At 57.6% G+C, this 12663-nt stretch overlaps 1 protein-coding gene across 9 annotated transcripts in view; it reads left to right on the top strand.

The window, feature by feature from the left end:
* PTPRF (protein tyrosine phosphatase receptor type F) overlaps nucleotides 1–12663 on the top strand; it is an 88479-nt gene that overhangs the window by 36970 nt on the left and 38846 nt on the right. For all 9 annotated transcript variants that reach the window (XM_047871136.1, XM_047871144.1, XM_047871143.1 and 6 more), the window contains 2 exons: nucleotides 963–1151; nucleotides 10007–10117. In XM_047871136.1, the coding sequence (XP_047727092.1) occupies nucleotides 963–1151; nucleotides 10007–10117 (300 nt within the window). The remainder of the gene's footprint in view (nucleotides 1–962; nucleotides 1152–10006; nucleotides 10118–12663) is intronic.

Here is a 12663-nt window from a genome sequence, read left to right as displayed (position 1 = left end):
TGGAGGTTAAGCCCCATGTGGCCTGTGCTAGTCCAGAGCCTGTGCCGGCAGCCCCTCAGGGGCTGTGTGCAGAAACCTAGGTGCAGCAGGAGTGGGGATGCGCTGATACCTGTTGCTTCCAGGGAACTGACTCTTATGTGAGTCGCCAACCCCTGGCAAGATGGGAAAAGGCAGCCAGGGAAGGGTTTTGCCTTCATCAAATTTTGGTGAACTCCTCATAGAGTTTTTTTATCTCCTTAGCCTCCACATGCTCTGACATGGTTCCCAGGCCTGACCACGGCCCCCAGTGAGTGAGGGACGAGGGTTAGGGTCACGACTGCAGTAGAGAATGGGTCAGGGCAGGACCAGGGGTTGAGTGAGGTGAGGGATCATTGGTAGAGCAGGGGGTACCCAGAGTCAGGTCCAGAATTCAGGCTGTGATGTGGGGCTCTGCTATGCTGTAGAGCTAGAGGCTAGATGTGAACAGTGGAGGGGACACTGCACGTGCAGAAGAGGGAATGGGGATTAGACAGCACAGGGGGCTTTTGGGCTCAGTTGTGGCTCTGGGTGCTGCCGTACGAGCTGTGGGCCACGTGCAGCCCAGCATCTGTATAGCACTTTCTGCTGTGGCCAGCAGAGCATCAATCCTTGTTTTTCCCGGGGCCCAGAGAGATAAGTGCTGACATCTCCCCTCTGAGGCATTGTTTCTCAGACCTGGAAACTCCCTGACAGGGCAGGACGGGCCCCACTGTAGCCCCTCCCTGCCCCCGCCCGAGCCCCAGAGAGGGCAGGCCTGGGTAGTGGGACTCAGGACTCCCCAGTCCTTACGTGGAGCAGGCAACACCCTTAAAAGTCAGGAATTGGGAGACCGGGGTCTTGAGGATGCCATCCAACCTGGGAGTCAGGAGAAGCTGCCCACAGCAGAGGGTCCTAGAGGGCAGGCAGTGCCAGCCCTAACTCACATGTCTGTCCTTTGTCTGCAGAGGAACAGCTGCCCTCTGGCTTCCCTTCCATCGACATGGGGCCTCAGCTGAAGGTGGTGGAGAAGGCACGCACAGCCACCATGCTGTGTGCAGCAGGCGGGAATCCAGATCCAGAGATCTCTTGGTTCAAGGACTTCCTCCCTGTGGACCCTGCCACGAGCAATGGCCGCATCAAGCAGCTGCGTTCAGGTGAGCAGAGGGTGAGGGACAAGGGGCCGCACAGACTTTAGAAAAGGTGTCCAGCTGAAACTAAGCACAGCCTTCCCTCTTGGGCCTGGATACCTGGGAGCCACAGGAGGTCTCAGCCTGGGGCCGACCTTCTGGAGCCATGCAGAGGGCATCCACTGGGCAGGCCAGATCTTGGTACAGGCCCACCTGGCCCAGGAAAGAGCTGGACAGCGAGGTCTAGTCATCGGTGATTCTTTTACCTTCCTGGGATCATCAGAGTCTAGACTTTGGTCCATCCCGGCTCCTTGCAGCATGAGTGATGTGCCCCAGCATAGCGTTGGGCTCTGCAGGGGTGCTCTATGGGCGTTCGTCCTCTATTTTTCCTATAGCCTGGCCTGCGAGGGGGCCTTCGTGATGCTTCTCCTTACTTCTCCAGGCAGCAGGGTTTAGCCAAGAAAAGAGGCCAAAGATGCTTTATGCATCAGGCTTCAAAAGGCTGGATCTCAGGAGCTTAGAGCCAGGAGGACTTGCTGCCATCCCTTGGCCACCAGGGCCACCTGTCTCCTCTGGATATCTCAGTCGAGCCAGCTCGGAGGCCCGGGAGCAAGGATGCCGTCATGACCAGGCAGGAGGTGTCGCCCCATTGATCGATCCACCTCTGAGGCTCCCGCCAGGATAATTGATTCAGTTTTTGTGGGAACGGCGCAGGCGGGAAAGGAGGCTCAGAATCAGCTTAGCTGCGTTCTGCATTTGCCGCCAGCAAGGGCTGGACCGATAGACCTTGGTCCAGAAACTCCTGCTAGCTGCAGGCCAGTGGGCTCAGGCAAGATGGCCGGCACCAAGCAGAGCCCCTGCTGCCCGTCAGCTGTGATGTCAACACTGCAAAGGAGGACGTGACTCTAACCCTTTCAGGGCCCTGCCGGCTTTAGAGGTGCCCCTGCCACTCTCTGGGGTTCCAGCCCCTCCCTGCTACCTCCCATCAGGTGGACACCCCTGCAGTGCCCAGGGGAGGAGGGAGGGATGAGCTGCCCAGCAGGGCAGGATTCAGGCCCTAGCCATGGCCGCCTGAGACGGCCTACGAAGTGTTAGCTCATTTAATTTAATTAAAACTCAACAAGATGGAGGCAGCTGTAACGCAGTTAATTAAAACAGCCATAATCAAGGCAGGAAATGGTCCGGTAGCATTTGCAACCGCTGCCCAGCGCTGCCCAGTGGCCGGCATGGTTCGGCTCCTCTGCATTTCCCCACAGTCCGCCCAGGCAGGCTCCCCAAACAGGCAGATGGTCCTCCCTGCAAGCCTGGCCTCCACCCCAGAATGGCACTGACTGCCCGTGGCAGCAATTCTGGGAAGGCACACTGTCTTGCGTGCTTGTTCATCAAGTATTTATGCAGTGCTTACTGTATGCCAGGCCCTGTGCCACCCATTCACTGCCCAGTGAGTCGGCGCCTGCCCGTTACTCCACTGGCTGCTGCTCCTCCCCTTCTCCCTGGCTTCCCTCTCACTCCTGTCTTCCCAGAGGCCTCACCTTCCCCTGCTCCTTCCTCCAGCCGGGGAGCCCTTGTCACCCTCCCCTTGCCCCATGGGCAGGGCCTTCCCCTAGGCCAGCTCACCCGCTCCTGCAGCTTCAGGTCGCCTCTCCACTCCTGCATGCCTAGGTCTGTCTCTCTAACACCACACAGCTTACCTGAGCTTTAGACTAAAAAAACCTATCTGCCTTGTTAGTGTCACCCTGGCCGCCATGAGTGGTGACTTCCTTCCCAAACAGCCACACCCTTCTCCCCGACCCTGACCCTCTCCTGGCAAGTGGCAGCCCCCTCAGCCCGAAACCTGGGACACACCCCGACTCTTCCATTGAGGAAGAATCAAATCTTCTCATCACCCACATGGTTCTCATGTTGGACCCCTCTTTTTCCTTCTGCTGCCTCGGTCATATCGCAGTGCCGAGCACTGCCCTCCCTGCCTCCAGGCTCCCCCCGGGAATCTGTCCCCCAGCAGCTGTTAGTTTTCCCCTTGGTGCCTCCATGTTCCGACAACCGCAGTGGCCTCTCACTGCCTGAGTGGCCGGGCACCTGCTCCCGAACAAGGCACACGGAACCCCTCTCGATCTTCCCAGCTCACATCTCCAGCTTCACCTCCTCCATCTCAGCTACCCAACTTAGCAGTTCTGTTAAGTCCTTTAACTGCTCTGAGCTTCTGTTTTCTCACCATTAAAAAGGAGTGACAGTAAGCACTAAGTGAGACGACAGCAGTGGAAACTGTAGTTCGCTGCCTCGGGTACTGGGAGGGCTCCGTGAACCGGGCTCTTGTTACCGGTGGCCATTCCCCACTTGCCCTGAACCACCCTGACCCCATCCTTGCCCTCTGCTCTAATTCACCAGATCATGAAGCCTCTCCCTCCTCTGCCTAAGTAAGGCCTACTCCTTCAGGACGCACCCGCCCTGTGTTGTTACTGCCTGGCTCTTGTTCTGCTCACTTAGGCTAGGTGCCGCTTGCAGGGAGGGCCTGGGTCTGGCTCCCTGCCGTGCAGCCGCAAGGTCTCCCCAGCTCCTAGCACAAACCCACCTGTAGGACAGGTATCTCTGAGCCCTTGTTGATAAATTATTTTATGAACGTGACCTTTGGGCCCTGTTCCTGCAGACCAATGTCCACCTCTCCTGCTTCTTAGCTCTGAGGAAGACCTCGTTTGACCTTTACTGCCACCTGGAAGCCATCACCTGGAGGGTTGTGGACCCAGGGTCCAGTTCCTAGGATGACACCCTTGGGGTCTCAATCCCCCCACCTCTGTAGTGACAGACAGGATTCTCTCCCCCATTGCTGCCTGGCCCTCCATTCCAGTCGCTGCTGCCCCTGTCCTGTTACCACTTAAAAGGGTGCCCTGCACATGTGACAGGGATATCCCTTCAGTGGAGTGGAATCAGGCCCCCAAGCACTCAGCCGTTTACAGGGACCGTCACAGTTTACGCATCGCCGACAGATCACAAAGTATTTTCCTGCCTTTTGTTGCATTTGATTCTCCCCAAGCCTGAGAAGTAGGACAGGCTGTGATTATCATGCCCACTTTACAGCTGACTTAGGGGAGTCACTTGGGGTCACACGTGGAGATCCAGAGCCAGGGAGCCCCCCTGTGCAGTCACCCAGAGGCCTTCTAGTATCGCATACACCAAATCTGGGACCTCGGGAGTGGCTGGACGCTGCGGGCCCTCCAGAGTTCCACGGCCCCATCCTCTCCAGAGCTCAGGCCCTCCCTGACCGGTCCCCAGAACTTGTCAGGCACCTGCAGGCTGAACTACAGCACATGTCACGGGGCGTGGCCCCGGAACAGGAGCTGGAGAGGAAGGCAGCTGGTGTGAGCCTTACTCACGTGTGAGCTCTGCTCCACGGGCGCTTTCCTCACTGAAGTGACATGACGGGCTGACATAGGAGCCTGTTGGGAATTTGAACTCGAGGCCCATGGTGGACCCAGGAGGAACGGAGACAAGTTCAGGGAGAATGGAAATCAAGTCAGGAGCAGATGGTGTCACTGGAGCAGCTAGCAGGGGCCAGTCTCCAAGTGGGGTTCAGAGCCACTGCCGGGTCCTGAAAGGAGCTGGTGGCCCACACGCTCTGCCAAGCCTGGACAGGGCGCCAAGGAGACCTCCCGTGCTCTGCTCAGTGGCCTGAACGTGCAAGCCGCCATCTCATCACCGTCGAGGACAACCTGATCCACACAGCTACGTTCTCACCCAGAGCACAGCCTCCTTCCACACCCTCTGAAACCTGAGCTGAGACTACAGGGCCTGAGCATAGATGCCAGCATCTGGCTGCAGGCGGAGGCCCACCGGCTCTGGCAGATAGGACCCAGAGCCAAGGGCGGAGCAGGCTTCAGGGTGGGCCTGACGCCTGCAGTCCCCTACTCTGCTGGCTGGCCCAGCTCTGACCAGAGAGCCTGCCCCCCAACCCTCTTCACCCATCAGGGTCTGGGTCTGTCAGGCGGGCACACTGGTGGTGCATGGTCATGATTTCCCTTTGGCCTGAGCACACTGGCACCTCTCGGGAGCAATGCAGACTCCTGGGTCCCTACCAGTCTCCCACACCCACCTTGTGAAATGGTAAGGCAAATTCTTCTTTCAGTTTGGTAGAGAAATGACTCTTCCGAGAGGTCCGGAGACTCGTCACACAGCAGGTTAGGTTTGGGGAGAGCCGAGGCCAGAAGCTAGGGGTCCGAGTCCTGGGCCATTTACACAGCCACCCCCTGCCATGTCCAGCAAGCACTGTAGAAGTAGATCAGTGGCTGTTGACTTTTTCGTCTTAGCACCTCCGATTGTAAATATTAGAGAATCTCAAGGAGCTTTCGTTTCTGGAGGTTTTTCCTGTCAGCATTTACCATATTAGATATTAAGACTGAAAAGGTTTTAAATATTTAAACTTTAAAATTATTTTTTAAAAAACCATTGTATGTTAAATGATATGTTTTCATGAAAAATAATTGTTTCCTCAAGCAAACATTTCACGAGGACAGTGGCATTGTTTTATACTTTAACAAATCTCTTTAATTTGGGGCTTGATCGAAGATGGTCACTGGATTCTCACATCTGCTTCCACATTTGCTCTGTTGCAGTATCACACTTCACGGAGCTTCTGGAAAACTCCACTCTATATTCACAAGACAACAAAAGTGAAAAATTCAAATAACTTCTTAGTATCATGAAAATAGTTTTGACCTTGTGGACCCTCTGAAAGGGTCTCAGGGCCACTAAAGGTCCCCTGGACCATGACTGGAGGATCACTGTGATGATGGTTCTTCCCAGTCTCTCTGCAGCCCCTCACACCCCCAGCCCAGGTCCCAGCAGCTGCCTTTACCTCCCCTCCAGCCTCTGTATCTGCAGTGGGGAGTCTGTGCACCAGACCTGGTTAGTTCCTGCGACCTCACTTACAGGCCATGTGACCTTGGGCTTTGGGCAAGTCACTTGCTGTTCCTCAGCTTGTTTCATCTTTCCCGTGTGAACATGGATAATTCCTCCTAGGCAGTTGTCATCGAGTTTAATGAGAGAGTAATCAGTGTTTGATTTGTCTTTTGGCATATTTCCCTCCCGTAGCAATGGGCAGAGAGGGTCAGGGTGGACAGCCCTGGGCCCAGGCTCGCTCGGAGGCTCCTCACTCCTCTGGATGAGGCGGAGGTAGAAGATGGGGCCCGAACACAGCCTCAGAGGAGGCACCTGCTGGGAAGGCAGCTGTTCAGACCTCGTAACCACCCTGCACCAGGCATTTGGAGGTGTGCGTCTGGCCCTCTGGGCTTGAAGCACTGAACAGGCAGGGAGGGGACACCGGCCTCTGGCTCTCACCAGTCAGGTTGGGGGTAAACTCAATAGTTACTCGCTTTTTAGCAGGGTCGAGTGGGCTGTAGAAGGCATTTGCTACTGGGGTGTAAGTTCACCCCGAGTCCCATGGTGGGGCTTGGCTGGTATGTCTGCTTTGCTTGAGGGAAACCTGGCCTGGTGGTGGTGGCCTATGGCAGGCCCTCCCTTTAGCCCTTTCTATGTGCTTAACCTCCTTGGTTGCTTTTGGTAAGTGCTTTGTTTTGAAATCTTACCCACCTGTGAAATTTAGGTGCCCTTAAGGAGTGGGGTTGCTACGACTTTTATTCACTTTTCCCCTCGTTGGCTTCAGCCAGCTGGGTCTGCAGGAGCCCTGATTCCACCTTCCTGAGTCCCATCACCTCCAGCCCCGATATCCCCGGCCCCACCCTCCCTCACCTCCTCAGAGCAGTGCCAGTGACCCGGGGGACACAGCTTCACCCGCACTCAGCCTGGCTCAGCCTGGTGCCTGCGCACTTGTCACCTGCGTCGGCCTAACTCGGGCCTCGATTTCTCCGTGTATTTAAGGCCCTTTCTCATGTTTTATTTTATCTGGTTTGGCTTTTTGTGGCTTTCCTTCCTTTTGTACTAATGCTTCTCTCTGATCTTATTTGCATTCAAATTACCTCGCCAGGTGGTTCACCAATCAGAGGTAAGAATGCTGTCCGTGCATCTCGCCACGCCACGCCACGCCACTGCTGTCACCACCACTCCATCCCGTCCAGTCCGTCACCTCCCCCATGCCCATCCCGACCTCTCCAGCCTCCTCATCTCCAGCTCCGGTCCCCTCAGCACCACCGGCCACCACACACCTCCACTCTTGGTCATTCCCTCCTGTGGACTCATCCATTGCAAGTCTGGACTGTAGAAATAACTCCACTGAGCCCTGCCTCGGGGATGGCAAGCCCTGCTTCCTGGGCCTTCCAGGCCAACCCCACAGAAGGGACCCTGTCAGCTCCCACAGCGAAGCCAAGTGCTGATCCCCAAGCCCGGTCACAGATGGAGAGTCTTCCCAGGAAGTGGGGCAGCGTGACCAGGCCTTGCCTTGCCTTGCCTCCCAAGAAGCTCCTTTTTCTTGGGGCCCTCAATGACTGCTTGACTTCCTTTTAACCTCCTGGCCCTAGGACAGGGTGAGGACCATCCTATAAATCCCATTAGCTCAGCACACGCTAGGAGGAACATGCAGTGAAGACTTTAGTGTAGGTGCTGCAGTAACACAGAATAACCAGGGTCTGCTGTGACCAGATCAAATGACCTGCCAGCCCCGGCTGCTTCCAGAGCCCCGCAGCCTGGGGCTTCAGAAATCAGACTCTGGACTCAGAGATCTGGGTGCGAGTTTGACTCACCTGTGTGACCTTCAGAAAATCAATCCATCTCTCAGAAGTCTGCTTCCTCATCTTTAAATCGGGGCCAGGGCCCACCTCAGGGCTCATGAGATTTAGAGGAGGAGACAGGGGTCTGGGCAGTGTCTGGCTTGGAGCAGCCACGCTGTAAAATGGTTGCTTCTGCACTGATTTTATTCACTTCATCTCTTCACACGTCTCTCAGCATCCTCGGGTACCTCTAGACCCCTCAGTCCAGGGCCAGGGTGGTCTCAGGACAGAAGCTGGGCTGAGGAACAGCTGCCTCCCTGTGGGGCGTCTTGTCCATCACCCTCCAAGGACAGGACTGACCCTGCAGAACCCCCACCCGTCCTCTCAGCCTGTACCAGTTCATGTCCCTGCTGCTGGGGCTTGGTGTTGACTCCAGGTTTGGGAGTTTCTGTGTGCATATAGGCTCAGGGTCTGAACTGGGTCCCCTGACCAGTCCTGTTTCTCAGCACGTGGGGGGGGGGGGGGGGGAAGCCTCCTCCTCCAGCAGGGGTCCCACCCAGGCACTACTTCTCGTCCCTGCCTGTGTCATCAGCCACTGTGTCTCCCCTCGCTCCCCAGCTGAGCCGACCCAGTGCAGCACCCCCACCCCCACCCCACCACTAGCCAGGGGCCTGACCCCACCTGCTCAAATGAACATTTTCTGTAACAACGTCCATCCATCCCATACACATGACCTGTTGAGTGCCCGACAGGGCTGTTCTTGGAGGAGATGGGTATTTGGCACGTGCGCTGGGCCCTCATGCTCGTGCTGCCTGACGCCCAGTGGGGAGGGCTGAGGCTAGGACCAGGGAGCAGGCCAGCCCTTTGTCCTGCATCGGGGTTGAGCCTTCACAGGTTCTTCCCCCACCTCCAGCGCCCAGCCCCCTGCATATTCAGGGCCCCTCCTGCTGCCCTGGGCCTGGGTGGTGGGAGAGGGGTGTCAGGCAGTGAAGAGGCCGCAGCCAGGACCCGTGGGGGTCCTCCCCTGGGGGCTGGGCCACTAGAGTGTGATGTGGAACTCTTCCTGTGGCCCCTGACCAGTCCAGTCAGGTGGAGTCCCGCAGGTTCTGTCTGTGTCCTGTGTGGGTGTGGTGACCATCAACCAGCCTCCCCTGGGAACAGTGAGGCTGTCAGGGTCACCCTGGCTGTTCCATGCAGGCGACGGTTTTCTGTCAGGCTGTGTGCTATGGGGTTAAGTGTCCGTTGGGCTGTCCTGTGTGGGTTTGATTGTCTGTCGGTTTGTTCCAGGGAGGGGGTGTTGCCTGTGCCTCGGGGTGTTACTGTCACAGACAGCTTTCTGGTGTGCGCTCATGAACAGTGTTTTTCCAGTGTTTACTGCCAGAGCTGGGGGGGTGGCCAAGTCAAGTGGTTACACCTGCCACCTGCCCTCTGCCTTGGGCTCCCCTACCTGTACCTGCCACAACTGGACCTCTGTGAGGGTCCTTTTCAGCTGCCCGCCCCCTCCCCCCCCCCCCCCCCCACCGAATCCTGGCTCCTGTCTGTCCGTCTGCGGCCGGAGCAGCCCCTCAGGGCACTGGCCCGAGTGGGAGCTACAGCCTCCATTAGCCTCCTGAATTATGCAGCAGCCGTGGTGGGTCGAAGCACTTTAGCAGGACCAGGCTGAGGAGAGGAGCCGGAATGGGTGGGGCCAGTGGGGTGGGGATGGGGTGGGAGGAGAGGATGGGTGCTGTGAGCAGGGCACCAGGCCCCCAGAGCAAGCCCCTTCCTTCCTGCGGACTTCTGGCGGGCGGCGGATTCTCAGGCTCTTGCCCAGTGAGAGCCGTTGCATACTTGCAGCTCCCAGGCCCCCAGGTATACAGGCTGCTCCCACCTATGCCTGGCTCCGCGTTGCCTGGCAGGCCCGGTAGGTCTGGGAGCACTAATGGGGATGCTCACTGGCAAACGGGCTGTAGTGCTGGACGCTCCAGGGCGGTAGGGGGTGTGATGGAGCCCCTGGCCCAGCACACAGGCCCTACTAGACTGCAGGGCAGGACAAGCAGGATTGTGTTCCAGAGTGTGACCCTTGCTTCCAGCCGGGAGGCCAGTGGGCTCATCAGGCAGAGCTTCCTGGAAGCAACACTGGTGCCCAGGCGTGGCCCCGATTTTTGCAACATCTCAACACAAGCCCAAATGCTGTCAAAGCCCCCTCCCCGTGTTCCAGGCCTGACCTCTGTCGCTGTGTCCCCACAGGTGCCTTGCAGATTGAGAGCAGTGAGGAGTCGGACCAAGGCAAGTACGAGTGTGTGGCGACCAACTCTAAAGGCACACGCTACTCGGCCCCCGCCAACCTGTATGTGCGAGGTAAGCATGCAGGCAGAGCCCAGCCCTTTCTCTGCGGAGCTGAACTGGCCCTGCTGGGCACGTTGTCCGGAGCCCTTGGTGTGGACGGTGGGGGCTGCCGTGGGCCCAGTCTCTCCTTTCCTACCTTTCTGCCGGAGCAAGAACACAGCAAGTCACAGCGCTCCCACTGGGCAGACTCCCTATGTCTACCGCTACTTTTCCTTCCTTCTCTGCAGGCCCTCTGGGAGGCAGCCGCTCTTGGGAGCATTTGTATCTCTTGTAGGTCCTGCCACGTGGGCCCAGAGCCCCACGGGAGTCTCGAGCCTTCCAAGCAGACTTCTCACTGTCAGTGTGTGTGTGTGTGTGTGTGTGTGTGTGTGTGTGTGCGCGCGCACAGGCGAGCATACATGATTGTGTGTAAACATGGGCATACCGGCCCAGTATCCCTCGAGTCTATCCTGCCTACCCCAGCCGGTGGGGGCGGGGGGAGGCCTCCAGGCCAGGTGAACCTGCCCCTCTGGAGGCCAGGTCTGCCCAGGGCCTTCCTGGAGGAAGAGCCAGCTGTGCTCTGTCACCAGCCAGGACCCTTGTAGAGAGGGTCAGTCTGAGGTAGTTGTGAGCCCCTACAGGTGAGCACCTACTGTGTTTCAGGTGTTCCTTGCTGGCACTTAATGGATTGTGCATTTTTACAAGTCCAGATACCCAGCACAGAGGGCTTGGGGACTGTTTTGGAGTATCCAGTGTCTGCTCTGCTCACAGCCCACGGGTGACCAAAGCCGGCCACCTGCTCCTTCTTGAGGACACCCAGGGTCTGGTGTGCACAGTGCCCAGCAGGGACCCTGCTTCTCCTCCCATATCCCCTCACTTAGCCCTCCCGCACAGATGGACATCATTACAAGTGAAACTGTCTCCACTCAGGGGATTTGAAAAGGAAAGTGGACGCGGCTTCCTTGCAGCGATGACTTCATCATGCTAAGTGCTTAGGGCTGCTTCTTGAGGGGGTCATCTGCCTGTCTGCCCAGGCCCTGTCAACGGCCTGTCCCACTCTTTGGGGCCACATGGTCAGACAGGGCAGGGAAAATCAGGCCTTCAACCATATAGTTATGGAGGAGCTGCTCTGTGTTAGGGCACAGGTTCCCAAGAGGCCCAGCCTGCCAGCCCACTGGGTGACAGGCAAATTGTGCTTCAGAGACCATGGAACTGTCTTCATCAGAGTTGGGGGTGTGGGGTGGGAGGTCCCCACTCAGCCCCCTTGTCAGGTGCCCTCATCAAGGCACGCCTAAGTGGACCCAGGGCCTATCTTAAAGAACAGCATCCGAGCAGAGAGGCCAGGCGCCTGAGAGCCACCCACAAGGCCAAGAGAGTGGAGTTGTGAGGTGCACAGCCCTTCCCCACACGGCTGCAGCCAGAGCTTCTGACTGGCACACAAGGGGTCTGACAAGTCCCCTCCTAGAGAGGAGCAGCTGGAACAGCCGTAGGTGCCTCCTCCCACCTGGACTGTCCATTCCAAGTGCTCTGCGGTCCTGACTGAACACTTCTTCCAAAAGATCATCGGGTCCAGAGTGGCTGCATCAGGGAGAGGAGAGGCCTGGCAGAGCCACTGAGAAACCCTTGCTGCCTGGGTATGGGCTGGTCCTATGGGCACATTTCCTGGAGCAGAGCTGCAGGAGGTCTTACTGAAGCAGGAAAAGGCCCAGACATAGGTGATGGACCCTGCATTGTTATCTTGACTGGGTGGTAGTCCCTGAAGTCACCGTCACACTGGCCTCAGCCTTGAGGCGAGGCGGTGGGTCTCTTTGGAGATGAGGAGAGTTCAGCCACCGTAGCTGCCAGCCAGGCACTAACCAGGGAACTCTTACCTCCAGCCACACAAGGTCCTCAGGCAGGACCCTGCCATGGTCCATCCCCCCTTCCCACCAAGTCTTCCTAAATCACCTTTCTGACCAATACCCACAAAGTCTTTGGGGCAGGGAGTGTGGGAGTTTCTTTAGTTCAGCCCCACTTGCCAGGGACCCTAAGGCAGGCCATCCCAACCTGGCTCTGTCTTTTCCTCCCTCACACACATGTTCCTGTAGGCCCTGATATGTAAGGTTCAGCCCTAAGTTTCTGTCCCCAAGACCTGACTTATACCCAGGCTCCACCTGAACCTGTACCTGCCCTGTTTGGTCAAAAGCAATTTGCCCCGTAGCCCCAGGACTTGTAATGAGACTTGTAGATACCTGGAAAACCTGCTCCTAGGACTTTTGCTTCCCATGTCCCCACTGCTCCTCATCTCTGTCCTGGCAAAGCCCCTGCTTTCCACCCCCAGCAGTGCAGAGGGCCCATCAGCCCAGCTCCTCTGAGACTGCCTCTCCTGTGCTGGCCACCAGCTCTATCCTGAACCCTGCTTGTGAGTGCGCCGCCCATGGAGAAATCCCCCAGTGCCTGCCTGCTGCCAGCAGAGCAGCTGTGAGGTCTCCTTCCAGCGCAGGCACCTGGGGCCCCTCCAGGCCAGTGGGCTCCAGCTGTCGGGAGCCTCGGCATCCGGGTTGGTGCAGACTCTAGCCCAGGTTTCTCAACCTCAGCAT

This window comes from Prionailurus viverrinus, chromosome C1 (genome assembly GCF_022837055.1).
Source record: "Prionailurus viverrinus isolate Anna chromosome C1, UM_Priviv_1.0, whole genome shotgun sequence".
NCBI classification, from domain to species: Eukaryota; Metazoa; Chordata; class Mammalia; order Carnivora; family Felidae; genus Prionailurus; species Prionailurus viverrinus.
The sequence above is the reverse complement of the archived record's forward strand: the minus strand, read 5'-3'. Positions and strand labels throughout refer to the sequence as shown.